Source organism: Microtus ochrogaster, unplaced genomic scaffold (genome assembly GCF_000317375.1).
Source record: "Microtus ochrogaster isolate Prairie Vole_2 unplaced genomic scaffold, MicOch1.0 UNK23, whole genome shotgun sequence".
NCBI classification, from domain to species: Eukaryota; Metazoa; Chordata; class Mammalia; order Rodentia; family Cricetidae; genus Microtus; species Microtus ochrogaster.
Genome location: NW_004949121.1, coordinates 3106797 through 3132613, shown reverse-complemented (window position 1 = coordinate 3132613; position 25817 = coordinate 3106797). Strand labels below are relative to the sequence as shown.

Genomic DNA, 25817 nt, shown 5'->3' with positions numbered 1-25817 from the left:
GTCAGGCAGTGTTTAAAAGAATACAGTTTCCGTGTAATTATTTCGGGGCATAAGCTAAGCTAGCCATGTGGGCGGCCGGGTGCGGGGGACCCGCCGCTCTTATTTCAACAAAGAAGTCTAAGTAATATGGCTGCCTACCATGATCTGAACAAGGACCATGCCAGGAGATGTGCTAACACAGAAAGGGACAGAGCCCAAAGGCTCAACCCCAAACTGTAATTATAATACTGAGAGCAGAAGAAATAGTCTTCGCCAGGGAATTGCACACCAATTAATTTTCCAAAGCCAACTGGCGAGCACTGAAAACATACATGCAAGTAACATATTTGCACGAGCAGGTTGTGTTTAGGAGTACACACACACACACACACACACACACACACACAGATACACGCACATGCACATACACACGCATATACTCACAAAACAATAATTAAGGAAAAACAGGCCATGAATTTGAAAAGTTGCAGAAGGATGCATGCTGCACATGGAAGGGATTAGGTGGAAGAAAGGAAAGTGTGAAATGATTTATTATATTATATCAATAAATAAAAAGACTTCTTCCCTACTGGAAGACATTCTTAAAACATAGCTACTTAGAATCTTTAAAACACTAACTTCTTGGGCTGGGAACTCAGCTCAGTTGGTGGATTACTGGCTTGGCAAGAATGAAATGCTGGTTGGTTAGCAACACAACTCAAGCATGATGGTGCCCACCTGTTTATTCCCAGCACTTACAAGGTGAGGCGAGAGGGTCACTGACATCTCTGCACAACAGCACCGTATGGAGTCATCTCCTCTGAGTTTACCTGCAAGAAAGTGCTCTTGTGCAAATATCTCGGTTTCCTCAAGCTAAACAGCAGTGTACCAGTCCTCGCCGAGCTGTCTGTTCAGGGCAGGTGGCTCACAAATGTGCCACCATGTGACCGAGGTGAGAGCAGCATTGGTGCTGAATTCATAAGCTTGTCTGTGTGTCCCATATGTGCTGAATTCCCTTATCTCATGTGTTTCAAGTTCTGCGGCTGTAAAGAAAATCAATGCCTATTTTATAGATTTTCAGTAAGAATTAAATCTCACCAATAAAACTTCTGGAATACTGTTTTCAACTAGCCTTCATCTTTTCTTTGGAGATGTGGTCTCACGTAGCCCAGGCTGGCTTAGAACTTGTTATGTAGACAAGGATGGCCTCCTACCTCTACCTCCTAAGGGCTGAGATGAGAAGCTTGTGCTAGCATGCCCAGGCCATTCAGGGCTCCAGATAGAACTCAGAGCTTCACGCCTGCTAAGTGTGCCCTTTGCCAGCTCATCAGAGGTCAGACAGCTGTTTTCTCAGTCTTTTGCACTGGGGATGTCCTCAAATCTGATTTCATATGTCATCTTTCCTTTCTTGGTATCACCGCATCTTGCTTTAAAACCATTTAAATTGAAGATTCATTAAGAAAACCCTAATTCTCAGATCTTTCATGGAACTTTCTCTGTTTTCTCCTTCTCTGTGATGAAGGGACTCCATTTTTGAGCTGATTTTTCTCTGAAAGCTTCTAATACCCAGACTCCAGCATGTCCCCTTGTTGATTGTCTTGTCTATGTAGGTAATAACCTATAACTATAGAATTCTTATAAAAATAAGTAGATTCATGCTTATCAGTTGTGGGGTACCATGTTTTTATGTATTTGTATTTATATTAAGAGGAATGAGTGTCAACAAGTCAGGGTGAAAATGAGTAACCACTAGACCGTGAAGGAATTTATGCTGCCTGACCTTCATACTGAAATGTGAACAGAGCTGACACCAAAGGAGGCCTAGTCAAATGAGCCAGCAGTTCCCAGAAGTGGACTCCAGTTATCAGCGGATCATTTACGGTTTGGGAAAGTTCACGCAGAGTTAAAGTGAGGAATGTGTAATAGTTACATATACTGTGCACTCTTCGATTTGCATTTGAGGAACTGAGCTGAGGTGTGCCAACTCTGTGTCCTATTTGAGCAGCAGAGGAAGTCCAGCAGGGTGATTTCAGCAGAAAGGAGAAGTAGCTGAGCTAAGAAGCAGAGGAAAAGAGGGACAGCGCTCACCAAGAGCTTTTACCAACAGCTGCTTCCAGCTCTGCTTATTGGAATGGAGCCAGTGTGCATTTGTATAATTTAAAAAAGAGTTTGGAAACCGTATTTCTAAAATTTCCTTATCAGAGAGGATGTTAGTCTAAACTACTATCAACCCTAAGGTTTAAAACATTTTGAAAATTCAAATAAAAACTATTATTATTGCCTTACTTGTTACATAAATAAAAATGTTCTAGAAACAATAACAGTGAGCATAGTTTTATGATCATAATTGTGGTCACTTTGCATGATTTTTTTTTCTTAAAAATCCACAACGGATGAGTGTCAGCTTCTTATACATAAGTGATGTTTATAAAGTGTCTCATTTTCTCTATGCAGTATTTTCAACACACGTGAGCTGCTATATAACATGACCTCCTGAGTGTTATTTTATGCCCTAATTTGTCACCAGTGACTTGTTTAAAATCTCAGTCCATCTGCACGGGACTGTAGGGTATGATAAACAACCAAGTCAGTGATCTAGCAATGCTCCTGGCTCCTCGTGATGTTCCTGGAACCAATCTAGAGCATCAGCAATCAGCTCCGTTTTCTTCCTACCAGTTATCACACCAGAGGGAAAGCAGTGGAGAAGATAATGATTGTCCTGCTGTGCCAGCGATGGAGGCAGAGAAGGCCAAGTCTCATGTGCATTCCCAGACCTTGGGTTCTGTAACAGATAGGGGAGGTTCTATTGGCACTGTTCCCTCTATGCCCTCTCTCCTCTGGATGTATCTGCCATCCATACCAGGAATTTAAATCCTAATTGGGTTGGAGGATTCACCAAGTCCTGCATTCTTGTCTAAATTTAGAGATTGGTCTCACAGTGGAGATACTAGTTATGCTTGTATAGCTTTGACCACTTGCTTGGCAGAACCAACTGGAGGGAGGGCAGGTTTAGTTTGGCTTTGGAGGGTTTCAGTCCACCATGATGGACAATGCATAGCCTGTGCTGGGATTCTTCTAATGCCATCATGGACCAGGAAACACAGTGGACTAGAATCAGGATTGGGTGTAATCATCCAAGGACAGACTTCTACCAACTGGGGAGTATCTCCTTTTATTCAAAGATTTATTATTTTTATGTGCATGGGTATCTATACCATAAGTGCAGGTACCAACAGAGGCCAGGGAAGGCACCAGATTTCTTGAAGCTGGAATTGCAGAAGATTCTTAGCTGCTTGACTTGAGCACTGGGCACTGAACTCGGGTCTGGAAAAGCAGCGAGTGCTCTTAATTTCTGCTCCATCCTTCCAGCCCCCTCTTCTGCCTCTTTACAGCTCAGCAGTCTTTAAAATCATGTCCCAGTCTGGGACTCAAGGGCTCGGTGAATGAGCCTGTGGGACGACTGTAGACTTGAACTGTAGGGGTGGGTGAGGCTCTCATAGGAGACTTCCTTTAATTCCTTTAATATTTTTTTTTTGAGATAGGCTCTTGCTCTGTGGCTTAGACTGACAGAGAACTTACTATTCTCCTGCTCCAGTCTACCAAATTCTGGAATTATAGGGATGTACCACGATGCCCAACCTTGAGAATTTTCTTAGGAATCCCATTGGGCTTGTAAAATACATTGCATTATTTCCAGCTACTTGTGTTGGAATATATAGCCCCATGAATAATGATGCAGGTGTATGTAGCGTGCGAGTAGATCTCCATCAGCTTTAGGATTAACTACATTTGCCGAAATGTTCCACATGAAGGAGAGACAGAAGGCTGGAATGTAGCTTTTAGGATAATAATTCTTCCTCTGTGAAGCATCTAATCTGCCCTACCTGTTATTTCCTAAGTTTGGAGAATAACTTCCTTCTAAGGCAAAAGACACAGTTTTCCTCACAGGTGTTTATCTTTTCTGATCTTTATGATTTTGGGTGCTTCTAAATGACTAAATTGATGACATAAAATGCGTGTTCCCACAGTTAGGATTTGCTCTCTACTTTCTGAGACCTCATGATTTGTCTTATATATGCTTGGAGAACACTTAGGGATGGTTTGGAAGACTGAAAAATTTAAGCTAGACATAGACATAATTCTAAACATGTATTTTTAGTGTTATTCAGTCCAGTTTTTATCATACTCATAACTCAATAAAAACATAAGCAAAAAAAGACTCAATAAAAACATAAGCAAAAAAAGACTCAATAAAAACATAAGCAATAAAAACATAAGCTCATTTGTCTTCTCAGCTAGATACAGTCAGAGGGTACATGCTGTCAGACGCAGCAGGTGGCTCCCACACATACACGAGCAATGCCTGCTTAGATACAGTCAGTGGGGTATAAGGGCTATTTACAAGAGACTGGGTCCAGAAACTCCAAAGTATTGCACACTACCATTGCTCTTTAGTTACCCTCCAGAAGTTGATGGTAAGACCCTATTGCAAACATAGGCCGCTCCTTCATTTGGCTTTGTGTTTTGCTGTCTCTTCTGCACACACTCCTTTCTCCTTACTCTCTACAGCATCCATCCTATAATCATCTCATTGCAGGATGCTTGTATAGTTGCCCTATGATTCTCAGACTTTAGTGTACACTTGACAGACACACATAGAGGACGAGTTAAAAGCCAGACAGCTGGATCCAGTTCCCACACTTTCTGATCCAGTAATCTCAGGTTGGTACCTCTGTTTATTTAATGAATTTCCAGATGCAGAGTTCATGTTTTCCTTAAAGTGTTATTTAAAAAGTAAGTTGCATTATTCTACACCAACTTGTTGAAAAATTTGAAGTTTAATCCAAAAGCTAAAATAAATTATGCTTTCTAAATCTAACAATAAAGCTGCTCACATTGTAACTACTATCCTAAATTTTAGATGTCCTTAGGAGAGGGAAGGAAGTAATTTTCACTTATTGATCTCCACCAGGCTCCATTATTAGGTGTTTAGATTACATCACAGAGCCGAGGAGAACATCTCATAAATTTTTTTCCGATTGCTTTTTAAAATTCTCTCCTCCTCTTCTTTCTCTCCCCCTTCTTTCTCTCCCATCCCCCTTTCTTTCCATGCATATATATGCATGTATATACATATGTGTTTGTCCAGGGTTAGGGTAACTTCTGTTTGAGAATCATTCTTCAAGTTCTTGAAAATCCTCTCATACTGAGACCTCCAGAGGGATCTGGAAACAGAAGTTTTTTCTTTAAAGGTCCCAGGTGAGTCTAAGAACATCTTAGGCTGGGAATCTGTGACATGCTGTTTCAGGTCTTTTCTAATGCTACCGTGGAGATTATGAGGCTTTACAATCCTTACAGGAAGTAAGATGCATAAGGAAATTTTATGGTGTATGTCATTGCTTTCTTTTCATTCTTTATTCCAGTTTTCTCCATTGTCACCCTCTTGGAGTACTGCATTTGGTTACATCTGAAAGAGTTCTTGGCCTAGATTATATGAAAGAATTTCTAAAATAAACATGGCAGAATTTACAAGGTAAGGCTCAGAAGGGCAGCTTGAAAATGAAGAGATAGAAGTTAGTGACTTTGGTAATCACTTGTTGGAAAAGCCCAGGGAGAGAAGAAATTTCACAGTATAATGTCTCAAATAAAATCTAATTTTAAAGAGGCAGGAATGTACCTCGGGGATAGATCATTGTTCAACCTGGGCAAGGCCATGAATTTTGTTTGCAGGATCAGAGCCAAAATTATTAATCTCTATAAAGAAGAAAAGTTTCAGTAGACAGTCTTTAGAAAGATCTGTCTAAAACTCAGAGACACCTGTATTCTGGCATCTTCAGTTCTACACATACCTGGAAGAGAGTCAAGGTAATGAAGAGTTTTCCCTTTGGAGGCTTCTCGCATCTTGGATGGAGAGCACGGGCTGCTACAGAACACTCGAGTGATGTGAACGAAGGAAACTCACTGAGCTGCTGAAGCGGTGTTTGAACTTGTGACTACACTAGACACTAGTGTTTATATTGATCTGAACCTGAGGATTATTGCAGAAGACTGGGTGGGAATCCAACCGTTCTGCAATGGCTATAAGGAAGAGAAAACCTAAATATGGTCATTTAAATTGAGGAAATGTTCAAGCTCATGATAAAAATCACACACATGGATGATTTGGTAGCAACAAGTGCTGTCTTACTGGCCAGATCACAACAGTGTTCATTTTCTGTTTGCCTGAATATGTGGGTGTGTCTAAATGCAGTGCACACGGCTGTGTTAAAAATGCATTTGTGGGAGAGGCTTTTTGTTTTGTTTTGATATTTAGGGAGGAGAAATTTTATATTGTCCAATAGACATAAATTCATCAAAGAAAACATACATCTGAAAATAGCTATAATCCTGAATATATAGTTTTTAATAAAGAAGTAGAAAACTTTATGTCATTGATTTTTCTTATTAAATATTTTTTACTTTGCTATGAGTATTTACCAAACTTAAAAATTATAAAGAAAAAAAATAAAATAAATGTTACTCAGTATAAAGTTGACTACTGCATGAAAACATGCTGACATATCTCCAAAAGCATCTTATATTTACTTTTGCCTGAGGTTTTCTGAGATTACAAATTACCCGCTGATATCCAAATCCACTTCAGTATGGCTTGGAAGCAAATAAATATCTACTTTTTTTGCTCTTTTCTGAAAGCACAGCTTAAACAGCTGGCATATAGAACACATGCAATTTCCAAAATTTGTGGGACCAGTTTAGCCAGATTAGAAAGCAATTAATCAATGCAGGATGATCTGATTATATGAAATAATTCGCCAGTCAGATATAATTAACATTATTGATGATACCACCATCCCATTACTGTGAAGATTATTGCTAAAATTTTGAGCAGTTACGAAAACAACAGAACTCCAGTGAAGAACAATCTATAGCTCTGCTCCAAAGGATGGCCTCACACCCGTAGACTGCGGACCGGACTTACACAGAGGGACGGAGTGAAACTGTGAGGGGATTGTGGGGAGACAGAGTGGGATTGCAGGGTGTTGTGATCATATTTCATTGTATATATGAGTTAAATTCTCAAAGAATTAAAAGTTAAATAGCAAAGGCATATCTTTAAGTATGCCTTTACATATTAAAGGCATATAAAATCCCATTTTACTAATCTTTTTGATTTATCTTTTTTGTCTTAATTACCTCAGTGTCCTCACTATTTCTTTTCATTTCATTTAGATGCTCACCTTACTAGACCTGGATGGAGGTGGGTGGTCCTTGGACTTCCTACAGGGCAGGGAACCCTGATTGCTCTTTGGGCTGACTAGGGAGGGGGTCTTGTTTGGGGGAGGGGGAGTGAAATGGGAGGCGGTGGCAGGGAAGAGACAGGAATCTTTAATAAATAAATAAATTAAAAAAAATAAAAAATAAAAATATTTTGATAAATGCTGCAAGAATGTGATAAATAACACTAAGCATTTGTAACATTACAAATGTTGCAATACACATGTTTTTTGTTCTTCTGTTGGTGGAGAAATCTTTGCTTCATGAAATAAAAAAGCATGGTGTGCGTCTGAGTTTTTACCCAGGGATGGCAATGGATGCCATCATTCACTCCAATGAAGAGATCAGTTCTAATGCATCAAAGTGCAGGAGAGGTGCTCATGTGCTATATGCACAGCTTGTCTTCTCCTGAGGTGACGTAGCAAAGACAGAGCCACTTCAGTTTCTCTAAGTTTATCCATCCTAGGTGGAAGAGAGTCTAAAACTTGACTTCTGGCTCTCTTGGGCACTTTTCCATGGACTGTGCCTCTGGAAGATCAGCAACGCTATTTACTCCTGTGTGGTGGTTTCTACCAACTCAACTGCTGTTTTATTGTGTTTGTTCAAACCAGTATATTATGTAGTTCCTGCTGGCCCCAGCACTCTAGGTAGCTGAAGTTAGCCTTGAACTGCTGTATCTTCCTGCCTCCACCTCCCAAGTGCTAGGATTCCAGGAATATACCATTCTTTTCTTTTAGCTGCTATTAAGATGAACTGGATAAAGAACTCTCTTAATGCCCCCAATGGCTCAGTGTACCAAAGACCACAACATTAGAAAGAGAACAAACCTTTGTACTTTCTTAAGCACTGTCTCTTAGGAATGGATGTTTCCCATTGTCACACAGGATAACCCCTCTAACCTCAACATGACAGAAGGAACAGCTTCTCTTTTACCCATTATAGTGGTTTGAATGACAGCAACCACCATAGACTTGTATGTGTAGATACTTTGTCCGCAGCTACCGGAACTGTTTGGGAAGGGTTAGAAGTGGTGTAATATTGGAGGAGGTGTGCGACTGGGGTGGGCTTTGAAGTCTTAAAGGCCCATGACATTTCCAGTCTCTGTCTCTGTCCCTCTCTCTTTCCTCCCTCCCTCCCTACTTCCTGGTTTTGGCGTAGGGTTTGAGTTCTCAGCTACTGCTGCAGCACCTTGCTTCTGTGCCTACTAACATCATGATGGTCATAGACTCACTCTCTGAAACTCTGATCCCCAAGTAAACTCTTTTGTCTGTAAGCTGCCTTAGTCATGGTGTCTGTCATAACATGGAAAGAATTTTGACAAGAACAGACAGGCTCACTTGTGTAGGAAGAAAGGATTCCAGTCTATCACTAACTGAATCCAAACCTAGAATCAATGTGTGAAAAAATACAAAGAGCTCTTAGAGTTAAGCAACCTTCTCAGAGCTAGAGACTAAGAAAGAGAGCAAGATAATCACTGAATAAAATGCCTTGGAAGTGCAGATGACAATACATACTGGTCTTCCCAGGGTCTTCACTGAGCAGGTAAGTGGAGGGTCACCTAGGTGATGGGTGAACCCATGAAAACAAAATCACCTCAGAGACAGATAATTATTTAAAAAGTTAAGGCAAAAGAATTTCTGTAGAGTCAGTGAGATGTCTCAGGCAGTAAGAGTGGGTACTTATTGACAAGTCTGACAACCTGAATTTGAATTCCAGAATCCGTAGTAGAAGGATAGAAAGGACTCAAGCAAATTGTCCTCTGGATGCCACATGTGCACCCTGGCACACATGACACATGACACGCATACGCACACACACAATATACACACACGATATATAGAAAAGCTTATATTTTATCTAACTACCTAGTGCGAAAATATTTACTGAAGTGTTATTTTACTTGAAAAAAATCTTACCTGCATCCCATTTGTCCTAATCATGCGTATGTAAAGCTGGTGGATAGCAAACACTTTGTCATCTCATTCCCTTATGCTCATGCTCAGTTGCCTTCCCATGTCTGTGCTTGAATGAGCAACTGCAGAGGCAAATCAAACTTCACACATGCTCTAGTGTCTGTACTTACAGTCATGAACTCAGACAGGATTTCAGCAATACTGTCTATGCTGTTCTCATTTCACTACCCTTTATAAAAGTCCAGGGGATGTCTATCTAGTTTGAAGTTCAGAGAAATAGTGAGAACTTTCTTAGTATTGATATGTCCCAAGGACTACTTTATTTCTTAACTTGAATTCAAATTTTATGAATATCTGACTCTGTAACCAATACCGTTAATTAAAGAATATCCTACAAAGTTGCCAAATCAAACTTCCAGCCTCTGTAGATCTATATGTAGCCATACCTTTGATGTTGTCTTTTACTTTAGAGAGCAAAGAAAGATATACTTATTTTAACTGCCTTAGCCAATGCTCCCAATTTAGTCATGTTTTAATTTTTAAATTGTATATTTATTTATTACTTTTCTGTATGGCATTGGTTTTCTCTTTCTACCATTTGGGTCCCATGGACTGAACTCAAGAAGTCAGGCTTGGCTACAAGTGCCTTTACCCACTGAGCAATGTCATCAGCCCATACTTTACAAATTCCTCCTGATGTCTGTCTAAAAAACTAACGGCTGGGTGTGAAGATCAATTTCAAACACAATTCTCTCAGACTCAGGCTCAACATTCAGATGCTATTTAGATTAAGTTTGCAATTATTATTTTTTTTTCAAAAAACATGTTCTTGTTGCTCTAACAGTTTTCATTTGATCTTCTTTGGCTTTCTATTTGAGACAGTCTCTCTACATAACCTTGGCTGACCTGGAACTTGTTACGTAGGCTAGTCTGATCTTAAGCTTACAGAGATCTGTCTGCTTGTCTCTGCCTTCTAAGCACTGGCATTAAAGGTTTGAGCCACCGTTCTTGGCCCTCAAACAGCTTAATAAAAAAAAGAACATGCAGAAAACATATGTTCTGACGCAAATCAACTCAAGAAAACCAGGACATTTCCAGATTTTCACCTTCAAAGAAGCTGTGGAAGGAATTCTGTATTCCTGACTCATGTACACTGGACATGAGTCCATGCACATCCAGTTCTTGTTTAACATCCCTATGGCTTGTGCAAGTCTTTCCTCTTAGCAATCCCTGATTATGAAAGCCATTTCAAAAGTGCTGCTTGAGCAATGCAACAATTGTGGTATGTGTTAGAGGGCATACATAAAATGGATGCATGACACAGTACTATCTTCAAAGATCGCAGGGAGAGCAGAAATAAATGCCAAAGAGATGAGGGGAGTTGAGTGCTAGGCATGTGATATTCACCATAGGAATCGCAAAGGAGGGAAAGATCATTGTGGGTCATGCTAGATTGGGAAGGCTGCAGAGAACGGTTAAAATCAGATGAAAATTCACGTGTGTCTGAGTCTGAGCGTCCAGAGAGGACAATGAAAAGAAGGAAGAGCACATTTAAAGATGAGGTAATTGAGTACTCTTGTAGTCTTCTAGTTTGTTTTTCTTTCTCCTTTTTCCTAACTTTTTTTTTTCCACTTCGGATACTGATGCTGCTCTTTTTTTTTTTTTTTTTTTTTTTTTTTTGGCTTTTTAAATATCTTTTCCCAATCCATAAGACTCCAGAAAAGTGTTAATAGTTCCATTTTAAATACAACTTTTCTACCCAAGGATTTCACCTCTTATATCCCTGGTGTGACAGAGTCTCGGATGCCTGTGACCTAGGCCAGGCTATTTATATTCCTTCCATGGGATTTATTTCCACGGGGTTGGGATCATCTCCTTTATCTTTCAGATCACTGTTAATGAAATGTAAACCAGAAGTTGCTTCTATCTACACAAATTCTCCCCTTTTCAATATACAGAAAATCAATCATTAGTTAGAGAAAATGAAAACACAGGCAGAAAGGCAGTCACATTCTCTGAACATCTCGGGTTCCTGGAGTTTATTTATTTATTTTTGATTCTTGAGACAGGGCATTTTTACGTATCTCAGGATGTCATTGAACTCGTCAGGTTCATCCTGTCTGAGCTTCCGAAGTATTATAAGCATTTGTCATCATGTCCAGCTTAATGCATTCTTTTCTGCTTCTACTTACTCTAAATGAGTACTCATCACTTGGTGGTAGGGAAACCCAGATAGGAGTGAAATGAACAGTGCAGGTTTTGGTTTTTTTTTTTTTTTTTTTTTGCATAGATAGGGCCTGAGTTTAACGCCTAAAAAGAGAAGGACATAAAAAGGACCTGATTGGAAGAGTAGAAATGAGAAGTATGTGACAACAGAAACCACTCTGGGGCATGAAATGATGTGACTTGCTGAAGAACGGACACATGCTACATAGATGAAAAGAGAGTCAGAAGCAGGATTCAGGAAGCTTGTGGGCTCACAGAATGCAATGGGGTTAGTTGGGTAGAGGAAGTTGGCTTTGAGTGGAAGAGCTGCCTGACCAGGATGGTTGGGTTTCCGGTAAAGAGTCAACTATCTCGGCCTATGACTGGGAACAAGAAAGAAACTGAGTTAAGCTTTGTGTCAGAATTCAGGGAAATGTGACACAGATGTCTACTTTAGCCCCCCAAATTCATCTTTTGCTTCCCTTTCCTCCATTTTCTTCCCATGTAACCCACGAGGAAACTTACAACATAGAACAACAATTCTTAAGACATAGTATTTAATCTCAAGCATCAATACCATCTGGGAGTATCCCAGCAATATAAATTCGTGGTCCCAACACCAGAGTACAGGAGACTCTAAGAATGGCCCGTGGCCCATGTTTGAACAAGCCTTCTAGTAGATGTAGATTCTTATTAAGTTCTTAGAGTCACGGGAGTCAATAATCCTTTATAGGCAGAGTTTTAGAGTGGGCAAGGTCACCCAGAACTGGATTTTATGACTTCACATAGTCAGCTTCAATATCTTAAAAGCCCATTTTCCTTAAATTTATTCCAAAACTGTTGAGCAGCTTGTACTATCTGCAAGGTGTTATTATAGACACTTTGGAAATGTCAAGGAGAAAAAGATGACAGTTAGCAAAAAATAGTTGCATTTTAGTGGTGAAAAATATGCTGTGTTTTCTCCCACATGTGGTATCTAAATTTAGCACTCTGTGTGTGTGTGTGTGTGTGTGTGTGTGTGTGTGTGTGTGTGTGTGTGTGTGTGTAAGGCAAAAGAATTATTTGGGATGAGGAAGGCAAGCAACAAAAGGGGTAAGTAATGGAGGAGATTGGGAAAGATTATCCCGCATGGAGGGAACAAAAAAGCAGAATAAATTTACCTCTAAAAATGAATAAAAATAACAAAATATATAGTGTGGACCTGGCTGTGGAGGCTTCTGAGTTAGGCGGTCAGTAGAATGTCCTGTGAGAAATGACATTTAAACTGAGAAAGAATGACTAGCAGTCAGTCTGGTGAGCATCAGAGAAGGAAGGTGTTAATCTATGCCATGTGTAGAAAAAATCTAGTTTCTTTTAGGGAATTAGGAAGAGCTCAACACAGGTATGGCACAGTTAATGGTGCATACCAATGCTGGAGAGGCAGATCTTACACAGAGACAATGTGGGCCCTCACACACCATTTTAAAGATTGTGTACGTTCCACTGAGAGCAATGTGCAAACCACTAAAACTTCAACAGGAGGCTAACATGTCTGATCTGTTTTCATTTTTAAATGTAATATTTCCACGAAGAGAATTTCCAGCAGCCCAGACAATGAAAATAACATGATGATTTGATTTCTGACTTACAATTGGTTAATAGCAATATTTTTCAAGTGTGTGAAAGAGGATATGGTGTCCACATGGGGACCAAATGCCAGGAACAGAAAAGGAGGAAGGGCTCAAGGGTCGCTTCTTCTTCGTGGTTGTGACTAAGGCTGGTCCTGCCTTTGCATGTCTGAAACAACAGAACTGCAAGTTCACAGGCATCTGCTGCCTCTCTTAGCTTCCTTCCTGTGCAGGGGAACCTGGTGTCTATTGTCCCTCTGAAAGCATCTCTCCTACACAGGACTGCGTGTAGAGATTTAATTTTCTTTTTCAGGTATCACTGACACCCCTCTCAGAATGATCCTCAAATCTTTCTATCTTCCCTGGCCTTGAGAAGAGCTTCCATGTTTAATAACTTTCTCTTGTTAGTATATCCTATTATTATTATACAAACCTGCGTGAATTACAAATACACAGTTGTTTGGTATTGCAGTGTGTAGCTCACTAATTACTGGAAAATTATAATCAGTTCAAACGGTCCTATGTTTCAATGACATACTTATTATTAGTCTTTGTTTCTAGGGTTTTAGACATGAGACCCACATCTAGATCACTTCTGCTTAGCCTCCCTTCCCCTCTGGTATCACCCTTTACAAAACTGTGACCTCTTTTAAAATTATTATTGTTATACATATATACACACACATGCACACATGTATATATAACTTATGGAGTCTGTTTAGTGATGCTTTATGTGCATGTTTCCAGAGTCGATCACAACATGCCTATGATTGACTGATGGACAACTCGCTCTGGAATGCCACTGGGCTCTGTAACGGTCTGCTTCTAATGGGATTCATCACACCTTTTTCCAGTCAGTTGGCCACTGATGTCAATATCAGTATCTCCCGTTTCTCAGGCTCCTATAGTTGCCATGGTATTCAGCAGCTTTGTCTTAGACCCTCACTAAATCTAACAAATAAGATGGTTCCTGTTCACTTTCTGGATACCAAAACATCATCCATTCTCCCTTGCACTAATGGTATCATTGTATCCGACTGAACTCACGGGTGGATACTCTGCCCCTAGATACACTAGGTCCCGTTGACAGTACGTCACCAGGGAAATGGTGGTTTCTATGCAGCTCTTCTAGTCTACTTTAATTATCAAGATCTTTTCTGTATTTATTTTTGAACTGGAACTTTTTTATTCTTTAAGGAAGTATCATGACTCCTATGCGATATAAGAAAGCCAGTGATGAGCATTCTCTGTCTCCAGATGGGCTAAAGGTAGCACACTCCTTCTGACCAATCTCAGCTTTTAAGGTAAAAAACTCACGCGAAGGAGAACTTGAGGGAACAAGATGGTTGAGATGGGGAAGGACAGGGAGGGAGAACAAGGAAAGAGATATCTTGATTGATGGAGCTATTATGGCATTGCCAAGAATCCTGGCATTAGAGAAATTCCCAGGAATCCACAAGAATGACCCCAGCTAAGACCCTAAGTAATTGACCTTGCCCTGTAGTCAGATTGATGACTATCTTAAATGTCATCATAGAACCTCCATTCAATAACAGATGGAGGCAGATGCAGAGATTTACAGTGAAGCACTGGACTGAGCTCCCAAAGTCCAGTCAAAGAATGGGAGGAGTGATAATATGAACAAAGGGGTCAAGACCATGATGGGAAAACCCACAGAAACAGCTCACCTGAGCTAATGGGAGCTCACTGACTCTGGACTGACAGTGGGAGGAACCACCAGCATAGGACCAAAGTAGGCCCTCAGAATGGGAGTGACAGTGGTGTGGTGGGGGCAGACTGTGGGGCCACTGGCAATGAGACAAGAATTTATTTTTACTGCTTGTACTGGCTTTTTGGAACCCATTCTTTTTGGAGAAATACCCTGCTCAGCCTACATATAGTAGGGAGAGTCTTGGTTCTGCCTCAAGGCAATGTGCTAGACTTGGATAACTTCCCATGGGAAGGAAACCTTACCCTCTCTGATGAGTGGATGGGGTGCAGGACAGGAAGCTGAAGGCAGCAGGAGGAGGGGAAAGCGTGGGGACAAGGACTGGCATGTAAAATGTTAAAAGATTTTTTTAAAAATAAATAAATTAATTAATTAAAAATGATACTCATGGAGGCCATTGGGAAGTAGAGATTAGTAGAACAGAGCTAAACATCTAGGAATGATTCTGTGTTTTCTCCACAATTCTTTGAAAATTTTATTAGCCTGTGTTATTCTACCAGTTTACCCAGACAAATTCACAGGAACACCAGAGCAGACTGTTGTCTGACCTAGTGGCGATTGCACCAGATTGAAGGCCTGCAGCTCCATCCATGCTTCTCTTCCAAGCTAAAGTTCACTTTGCCTAGCTCCAGTTCCCCCTCATCTCAAGAAATTTTGGCGTCATCTCAGAATAGGACAATATTTTTTCCCTCAGAATATTTTGAAGGATTTCTCTATTTACACTTAACCATCAGTCTCTTAAGTCTTTGTCTTTTCAGGTGTACATTCAATATCTCCCACTTAGACAACAGACCAGCTAAAGGAAATGTCACGTCTCTTGATACTTTTGCTCCTCAGAATCCAGTAGGATATGATGCTTTGCTGGTTATTTTGATGGCAGCATGCAGCAGAAAATAATACCTATAAAGCTTTTGATCTTCCTCTCACTTGTAGAAGCCTAAGCTAAATAAATTTCTTATCCTTGGCAGTACCTCACACCCAACGCACAGACACACAAAGCAGGGCTTGTGAGGTTTGGGAACCTGTCACTTTGACTCTAGCTGCAACTATTACTTTTCCCCTCTAGTTACCAGGAAAACAGCATCTATGAGTACCATTTCTTAAATAATATTAGAAGTAGATTTGGGGAATGACAAGAGTTTAAGTGGGACATTCTCAGTATAGATCACAAATAGTATAAGCTTTCGGTAAAGACACATAATTATCATATTCAAAAAATTGTAAGAAACATACATTCCTATGTAAATCACATGATGCCACTTTACTTGCAATGTGTGTGTTTTATGTGTATCACATATGTATATGTTTGTGCATATATATGCATGTATATGTGAAGTCACGGATCAAATTTCTTCACCTATTGCTCTCCACCTTATCATTATTATTAGAAAACATAATTATCGCATTTGCTGATTTATGTATTTATTTATTTGTGCATGCACATGTATGTGTGTGTGTGTGTGTATAGGCACATGCTTTCTATTGTGCATATATGTGGGAGTCAGAAGACAACATAGGAGAGTTGGTTCTGTCCTTCCATAATGTGGGTCCTGGTGACTGAACTTAGGTCTTTAGATTTGGTGGTAAGTACTCTTCCACAATGAGCCATCCTGCTGGCCCTTCACCTTGTATTTTGAGACAGAATCTCTAAGTATTAGCAGGAGCTTACTGACTTGGCTAGCATAGCTAACCAGGAAGCTTTAAGAATCCTCCTGCCTCTGCCTCCCCAACATTGAGATTTTAAGTACAAGCTGCTGCTGCAAATGTTTTGAAAACGTGTGCTCTGGATCTGAATTCAGAGCTTCATGCATTTACCATGGAAACACTGACCACGGAACCACTTCCCTCGTCTTTCTCACTTCACTTCTAAACCTCTACAGTTCCCTAGAATGCTTTTAAGGACTTGGAAATTCTGGCCTACTCCGTTTCTTCATCTGAATCTCCACCGCCCGCTCCTGGCACTCACCACATCCTGGCCACTGCAGCAGGCTCTTGGTCTGGACTGCCACATTCCTGCCAAGTCCCTCACTCCTCTTGGCTTCCTGTGGACAACATCCTCTGCAGGATGTTTCATGCTTCTTACTTTCATCAGTTCCCTTTGTCCTTTGAATTGCCTTCTGATTTCTAGAGAAACTTGGGCTCCCGTATTATATATTTCTAAATCCTCCATTGTGTGCAAATATGCACAACTGTGGAATAATTTTTGTGCTTATGGTCTTCACCCAACTATAAGTGCTACCATATCAGAATCTATGCAAATACCATGCACTATAAACATTCAATGCTCAGAATAAAGCCCAGTGCATAATATACTTAAACAATGGAAAAAATGAAAGTTTCATGAATAATTGTCTGATACAACTTTCAGAGACAAGTTGTCCTGTTATTCTCAACCAGACCTTAATGCTTCTTGTTTTGGCCTGAGTGGATATGGACTGCATTAGCTAGTTTGTGTTTCCCATGCATGCACACAGTAGGTTTTATAAAAACAGTGACAGCATTTATAAAAAACAAGACCAAATAAACAATATGCAATGGAAATCTTTACTTGGTCTCAGAATTCAGTGTAATGCAAAAAATTAGTTTGTCTTATGCCGACAATAATAGAAATCTCATTAATTCTTTTCAACATAACTTATCTTTTTAAAATATACACGCTTTGAGGTAAAAAACAAAACCAAACAAACAAAAAACAGAACGAAATGGTCTTATTGATGTGAAACATCCCCAGGGTTCAGAATCACCAGTGCATGATTGTCAGTAATTGAGACTCCTTTTCCCTAGAGACTCTGGCACCCAGACAAAAGACCAAGACCTATGTCCCTGTCCTTTGGCTCCTGAGTTACCCTGCTGAGTCAGACAACTGAAGAACAAATTACAGCTAACAGCAGAGAAGATTTTTCTGATGCAAAAACCTGACCTTTAAAAACCTCTGGCTTGAATATCTTTCTGTCAGGCTGCAGAAAATTGACCATATTTGAACTGAACATTTGCACACAGTCTCTCTCCTATAGCTTCCATCACCATGGTTTGAGGCAGAATAAAAAACTCAGTTGCTTTTTCCATCTCTAGTTCAGAATAAGCCATTAACTAAAAGGTAGAGAATAAATCTTAGGCTTTTGTGCCTAGGTTCATAGCCTTCTGCTTTCCAATTTATAGCCACTTCATAACGGTACAAGTGAATGTCATTCTTTGAGGGATGTTCAAACACGCACAACGGGCTCCCAGGCAGAACTGTATTTGGGTGCCATCAAGTCTTTCTTTTTAGCTACTGACCTGCACACTGCGAAATTATCAGACCCATCATCACAGACATCAGTAGGCTTCTGAGCAGAGCTACTCACTTGGAGCCCCGAGTCTGCCACACGCTTGCCCCCTTCTGTAGCTGCCAGCACTTCAGAATCGGAATCAGTTTCTGCAAATCTTTTTGTAATTGTTTCTTTTTTCCTAAGTGTATGCAAGAGCTGAGATTCTCTGGGGCAGCGTCTGTCTTTACTCCCTGAAGGGTTCCCTGGGGGTGTCTTCTCCACGGACCCCCTTGGCAGGGGAGAGATGGATCCTTGGTACTTTGTGACTTTTCCTCTACAGATGTTTAAAGAATGACTCTCACATTCCATCAGCTCTTGGTGCTGTTCACCTTTGGATCCCAGCTCAACAAGTTCGATTCTGTCAGGCCTAGAAGACCCAGCCAAGCTTCCACATGGCTTATTGTTACTTCTCCTTCTTCGAGACAGTCTGAATTTAACCTGGGCTCGTCTTTTTGCCTGAACCCAGTGACTTTCATCTGTGGAGGATGAATCTGACGTGTCCGTATTAAGTTCTCTCCACCTGGGACTTGGGATCTGGAGGTGAAAGTCCTTTCTTCTCCCCTTTGCTTGCTCTTCTGAGTGCTCATATCTCTGAGAGACCCTCCTCCTCCTCCTAGGCTTCTGTTTTACTGGTTTCTGACCAGACTCCTTTCTAGCCTGGCTCAGCACCATGACAGGGCTGCTGTGCTCAAATGCATCTTCTGACATGTCATGCAAGATGGAAGATCTGGACAAGGAAGACACCAGGCAAAGGGTGGGAAATGGGAATGGGAAGGAAAGTCATGGGAAGACAAAGAGAGAGAGAGAGAGACAGAATGATGAAAAATGACAGCATGGCCAGAAGTTGTTAAATAAAGATAGACTGAAGAAAAACTAAGTGGGCGATGGGGCATGAAATCCACGGACAACACAAAGTAGAAGCAAGAGCCACTGATTCTCAGCTCACGAAACAAAACTACTACACACTGGTCTAAGAAATATTAAATAGGGTCATTTACCCAGGACTTACCTGCAGATGTCCTGAGTAGACGGGCAGACAGATAACCTTGACTGGCTCCTGGGAGCTGTCCCTGTGGTTGGGCTGCTTGCCTGGAGAAACAAGTTAGATAATTTGGCATCTTGATTAAGATAATACATGGTTGATATTTTGCTTTTTTTCCACATATTGAAAAAATTACAACAAATGTGGCTGCTGGTCATGTTGCTCATAATGCAGCTCAACGAATGTGGGAAGTCAGAGGGCTTGTTTTGCAAAAATAAAACTCATTTGAGGAACTTGAAACAGCTGATATGCTGTACTGCTCTGCTGTTGCTTCATTTGTGAGAGAGGAAGATGATTCCACAAGTTTCTATTCTTTTTACTATAAGCACTGGAGTGGAATAGCTCAATTTGCCTGGGAAACAAATAAGTATTTAAAGGTCCCAATGAAGTCAAGGGCTACAATGTCAAGATGTAAGAAGGGTCATGATAGGCTGGTAAGAGTGAATAATCAAATTGTCATCAGGTGTTAGATATTATATTGGGTTAGCAAGATGGCCCCATGAGATCATATATTTGAAAACACCTTGTAATATTTAAAAGCCTGCAGCTACTATTGTTGTGAATTCATTATTGGAGTAAATGAACCCATCTTTCAAAACATTGTTAACCTTTCTTACATTTTTGTTTTTCCCTTCAAACACTAAGTTTGAAGCTAAGAGCCTGAAATAATTGAGATGGTTAACACACAGTTAAGTACATGTCACCAAATTCTTTCTTTTGAAATCCAACATTTCTTGACTCCACTTGACTTCTTCACATTGTTATGTGTACTGCAGAAAATGCTGATGAAGTAGAAGCATGGATGTACTGGTGATTCACTATTGGACTTACACTGTGGCTTTATCTAATCTTTACAATAATTTCACACGTGGGAAATAATTGGCAGATTTGAGTTATTTAAAACCACTTCTGCATATTCAATTAGCACAATAAGTGTTTGTAGTAAACACTATAATTATTTCTAAGTACAGTTGAGGAAGCTGAGAAATTGAAGTAGCTCTTCATTAAGACATAGGAGAATGAATATTTAGATGAAAAAACCTGACTTTGTTCTTCTATATTCTAATCACCAGAGATGCAGCCTCTCCCAAAAGAAACAAAGCCAATGACAGGTCCACATTCTGGTGTGACTGACTCTGTCAGTAAAACACATGATTTCATCACTAAGAAAATAACACCGAAGAGTAGAATAATTGCAAATTTCAAAGTAATTTGCAAAACTCTTGTGTTAGAAATATGGAAATTGTCTCACACTAGTGACTGTGTGATTCAGAATATTCTAAGCCAAGAGGCAAGACAAAAATTGTGCAGCTCTTCATAGTTAGCTGAAAACTGGCAGTCTAAGAAGGTCTACAATCTGATTTTTCAATATTTTCTCTTTCCCTCTCTCTCTTTAATAGGGACTCATGTGGTCTACACTAACCTTGAATTTTCTGTAGAGCTGAGAATTTCCTTTAATTTATGTTCTCTCTGTCTCCATCCTTTAAGTTCTTGGAGTATGCCACTACAATGAACTTCTAATCTCTGGATATTGTGTACATGTTTCCTTTCATGATAAAGAGTCTTTATGTACATGATTAAGTTAGGAGTTTTGACAGAGAGAGATTTTGCTGAAAATTTCCAGCAGGTTTAATGTAATCCTAGACCCCTATAAGAGGAAAGCAGTGGGGTTAAGGCAGAGAAAATGAAGGATGGAGATGTCAGAGGATCCCTGTGTTTGGGAAGGTAAAGCTGCCAAGATGGCTCAGTTGATAAAGGTGCTTGCTGTTAAGCCTGAGGACCTGAAGTTAATCCTCTGGAACCATTTGGTAGACAGAGTACTAGGTCCTATAAACTGTCTTCTCACCCCCTCACATGCTCTCTGGTGTAGACATTCCCGAAAAAGATAAATAAGAAAAGAAAGAAAGGCAATAAATAATTTAAATCCACAAAATAACATCTCTGTATTCTTTTAACAGGCACACAGTCAACATTTATAAACTGTATTTCTGTTCATTAAATAACAAGTTTCCTTACATTTCCATCTTATAATTCCCATATATCCACAGAGATTAGTAGGGAGCTCTGAAAAGACTAGGCATGAGTGAAGATCATTTTTGAAGATTAATGCTTACTCACATTAACAAAGTGAATGAGGCCCCAAGTGTGCTCAAATTGCTGTTGATATTATTATGGATATGAGCGGCAATAGGATGAGTACATATGACTCTGAAGCTGTGCATAGATATTGAAAGAGGTGTAACAGTAACAAACTCGTTTTGTAACCTCATGTGTCTGCACAAATACATGTTGTATTACAGGAAACATTTATCAGTGAATAAATACACAAAACAGGAAAAACACATAGCTGTTGTAAGAAGGCTGCTAGTTAGTTCCCAACTGCTCAGTCCCAAAATAATCACACAGAAACTATGTTATTTAAATCACTGCTTGGTAACTGTAGCTTCATAAAAGGAATTTGGCAATGACTCTTCTGTTTCTATATTGTGAAATACATTCAGGAGTATAGGTATTAGTTCTTCTTGGAAGTTCTGGTAGAATTCGGCATTGAAACCATCTGGTCCTGGGCTTTTTTTGGAAGGGAGATTTTTGATAACCGTTTCTAATTCTTCGCGACTAACAGGTCTATTTAGATCATTTACCTGGTCTTAGTTTAGCTTTGGTATCTGGTACTTATTTAAAAAAATGTCCATTTCTTTTGTATTTTCCAGTTTTGTGGCATACAAAAAGTATATGCTCAACTATGTTCATAGCAGCATTGTTTGTAATAGCCAGAACCTGGAAACAACCTAGATGCCCTTCAATAGAAGAATGGATGAAGAAAGTATGGAATATATACATATTAGAGTACTACTCAGCAGTAAAAAACAAGAACTTCTTGAAGTTTGCGTACAAATGGATGGAAATAGAAAACACTATCCTGAGTGAGGTAAGCCAGACCCAAAAAGAGGAACATGGATGTACTCACTCATATTTGGTTTCTAGCCATAATTAAAGGACAGTGAGCTTATAATTTGCAATCCTAGAGAAGCTAAATAAGAAGGTGAATTCAAAGACAAACATATAGGCATCCCCCTGAATATTAACCTTCATCAGGCGATGAAAGGAGACAGAGACAGAGACCCAAATTGGAGCACCAGACAGAAATCTCAAGGTCCAAATCAGGAGCAGAAGGAGGGGGAGCACGAGCAAGGAACTCAGGACCGCGAGGGGTACACCCACATTCTGAGACAATGGAGATGTTCTTTCGGGAATTCACCAAGGCCAGCTGGCCTGAGTCTGAAAAAGCATGGGATAAAACTGGACTTGCTGAACATAGCGGACAATGAGGACTACAGAGAACTCAAGAACAAGGGCAATGGGTTTTTGATCCTACTGCACGTGCTGGCTTTGGGGGGGCCTGGGCGGTTTGGATGCTCAACTTACTAAACCTGGATGGAGGTGGGCGGTCCTTGGACTTCCCACAGGTCAGGGAACCCTGATGGCTCTTCAAGCTGATGAGGGAGAGGGACTTATCGGGGGAGGGGGAGGGAAATGGGAGGCGGTGGCGGGGAGGAGGCAGAAATCCTCAATAAATAAATCAATTAAAAAAAAATAAAAATAAAAAAAATAAAATAAATCACTGCTTGGCTCATTAGCTCTTGCTTCTTATTGGCTAACTCTTACATCTTAATTTAACCAATTTCTAGAAATCTATGTATCGCCATGTGGCTGTGGCTTACTGAGTAGAATTCCAGTGTCTGTCTCCAGTGGGGCTACATGACTTATCTCTCACTCCATCTCCTTCCCCTCAGCATTCAATTTAGTTTTCCCCTCCTGCTTCTACTCTACCCTATCACAGGCTCAAGACAGTTTCTTTATTCACCAAATGGTGTTCACAGAATACAGAGGGGAATTTTACATCTCTTCCCCTTTTCTGTTTAAATAAAAAAGAAGGCTTTATTTTTATCGTAGTAAAAGTACCTATAACAAAACAGTTATCAAGCAAGAAATATAGTTACAATATTTATATCTATTTTATCTTTTATTATGACTAAGGAAAACTATATCTATTCTTCAACTCCATTAAAGACTCCAGAAGGATACAATATTACCTAAGTTAACAGGAAGTTCATTGAAGCAACTTCCAAAACTCTAGAATTGACAGAGACATCTCACTGTCTGAACAGTCACCCAAAGTTTTTTTGTATCGTTGGGGCATCCATTTTTAGCCTACTGGCCCATAGTGTTTGGCGGACTTTTTACAGAGCAGGAAATTTCATCTGTGTCCTATAGAATGCCTAGCAGACTTTAAGCAGGAACCCAAAGGATCATTTTTTCTTTAGGCAAGTTTAGCAGTCATTTTTTTTGCAGGTCCTGCACATCCAGTTCATCAAGCAGTCCAGGCAAGAACAAGTTGTTTTGTCCAAATGACTAACCAATGCCATAAGAAGCCACTTCGATGCCCATCTTCTTCTTGAAGTAGATTGGGGCTGCCAAGAGGAAATGTGTCTCACTGTCATGAAAAGTCCTAAGTTCTTAAACATTTTAAATACCATATTCTGTAGGTCTCTGAAAAATTTGAAGAATACTTATCTAACTGAAATATATCTTGATATAGCTAGAAAACCTAACTAACATGACTACAAGCTTGACTATTATAGATAATTATCTATGAACCTATATTTCTTAGTTAAATATTATATTTGTTAAGTGAACTTCACAATTACAATATCTTAATCAAGAGAAGATATATATATATATATATACATTTGTATATATACATATATATAGTATAACAAAATTGATCTTAAATTAGTATCAATGTAAAGAAATATTTATAAATGTATTTTACATTCATAAATGTAAAAAATATTATAAAAATATTTGGGAATTTGGGCATAGTTCTCTAGACTACTTCCTGCTGTTTGGGGGTGCTGTTAATCAGGTCTTTTATGGTGTATCCTGTGTACTAGGTTCCTCTTAGTCAGCAGTAAGGTGAAGTAATTTTTTGAGGGGTGTTCAAGGCAACCTTTCAGGGGTCTTAGTTTATCAAACCATATTAGTCTGGAAGCAATCCACAGGTTCTCATCCTCTGTGGAAACAAAAGAAGAACCTCTTTTCTAAGGCAACATATCCTTAGACCCAAATTCTGAAGTCAAGATACCTTTATAAATATACATGCTGGTTTAGCTTAGCAGCCTATACAATAAAATATCTTTCTGTACTTAGCTTCTTTATAGTCCAAAAAATTCAAAGACAGCACAATAATATCTATAGTCCAGACTCTCTTTGTATATTTCATGTTTACATGGCTTTTTTTATTATGTTACTTTTTAATATTTGTTTTATTATCTTTACTCCTTTATTCTATGATTGTCTATACTCTGTCTCTTTAAAGACTTTATTTTTTAATAATTTATTTGTTTTTTATAACTGTCTATACTCTTTTTCTTCTCTCTCACTCCACCGCCTTCCTCCCAGCATTCAGTTTAGTTTTCCCCATTACATAGCTTCCTTTTGTAGTTTGGGTCCACAGTGGCATTGAATCAAGTAGTTTTTGTATCTGTAGCTCTTTACTATTTTGTTACTAGAAAATAGTCAATTTTTTATAAAGTACATTCAAATAGTTGAAACCAACAATTATCCATGATCAGCTGGTTATCTTACTTAACAGAAGATAACACCTGTGTTCTTTAGCATCCCCTGAGCTCACCTACATGGTGACTACTTCCCACCCCGTGATCTGTTCTTGTTTCCTTATCTGCTCTTGGTCTTCTCTGGTTCACTTCTTTCTTGATAGGAACCCAAAAATAAATGATAAGTTAATATTCCAGTGAGTAACTCTTAAGAGAGAGCCAATAGATGAAAGTGTCTCCACTTGCAGAAGGCTCAGTTCTAGGTCTTATATTTTCCATGTCTTGTTACTGTTGTCTTTTGATTGTTTGGTTTAGTTTATAAAAATCTGCCTAGAGCCCACTAAGAACAATTAAGTGAGACTGTGTCTGCAGCCCACTAAGAGCATCTATGTGAGATTATATCTACAGTCCACTAAGAGCATTTAGGTGAGACTGTGCTTACAGTCTGCTAAGAGCATCTAGGTGAGACTGTGCAGCCCATTAAGTATCTAGGTCAGACTGTACTACAACCCACTGAGCATCTAGGTGGGACAGACTGTGCCTCTAGCCCACTAAGACCATCTAGGTGAGACTGAGGTTGTGATGACCTGTTTACTCTTCTCACAGACGCTGAGACAAAATGACCTCTAGTTTATTTCAGTTTTGATTTATTTATTCAGGAAACAGAAATTAATGGCCCATATAATACAACAGGAACTGCAATGCATTAGGAAACAGCAGCTAAAGGATTTTTGGTTTCAGGGAGATGTATTTTATATGTGATTGATAGAGACTGCTGACAGACAGTCTGATGAAGGAGGATGGCTGCTGTAAAGTAGAGCAGGGGTTTTCAACTTCCTAGTAGACAATATTTAACCTAGAAAGGAATAAGGAGAGCAAAATTGGAGGAGCTGTTCAGAGAAGGGTAAGAGTGTATAAGTGTGTAAAGTGCAGAAGCATGAATGGTCAAGAAAAAATAGAATATGAATGATGCATAGGAACACATATATTGCTAGATTGGAACTAAGAATATATGTATTCATGTATATATGTATGAATGTATGCACATATATCTCTATCATCTATCTATCTATCTATCTATCTATCTATCTATCTATCTATCTATCTATCTATCTATCTATCTATCTATCATCTATCTATC

At 39.5% G+C, this 25817-nt stretch overlaps 1 protein-coding gene across 4 annotated transcripts in view; it reads right to left on the bottom strand.

Moving 5' to 3' along the window:
* The window catches only part of March1 (membrane associated ring-CH-type finger 1), an 817915-nt gene that overhangs the window by 67538 nt on the left and 724560 nt on the right, over positions 1-25817 (bottom strand). For all 4 annotated transcript variants that reach the window (XM_026789574.1, XM_026789573.1, XM_013354007.2 and 1 more), the window contains one exon: positions 19026-19105. In XM_026789574.1, the coding sequence (XP_026645375.1) occupies positions 19026-19105 (80 nt within the window). The remainder of the gene's footprint in view (positions 1-19025; positions 19106-25817) is intronic.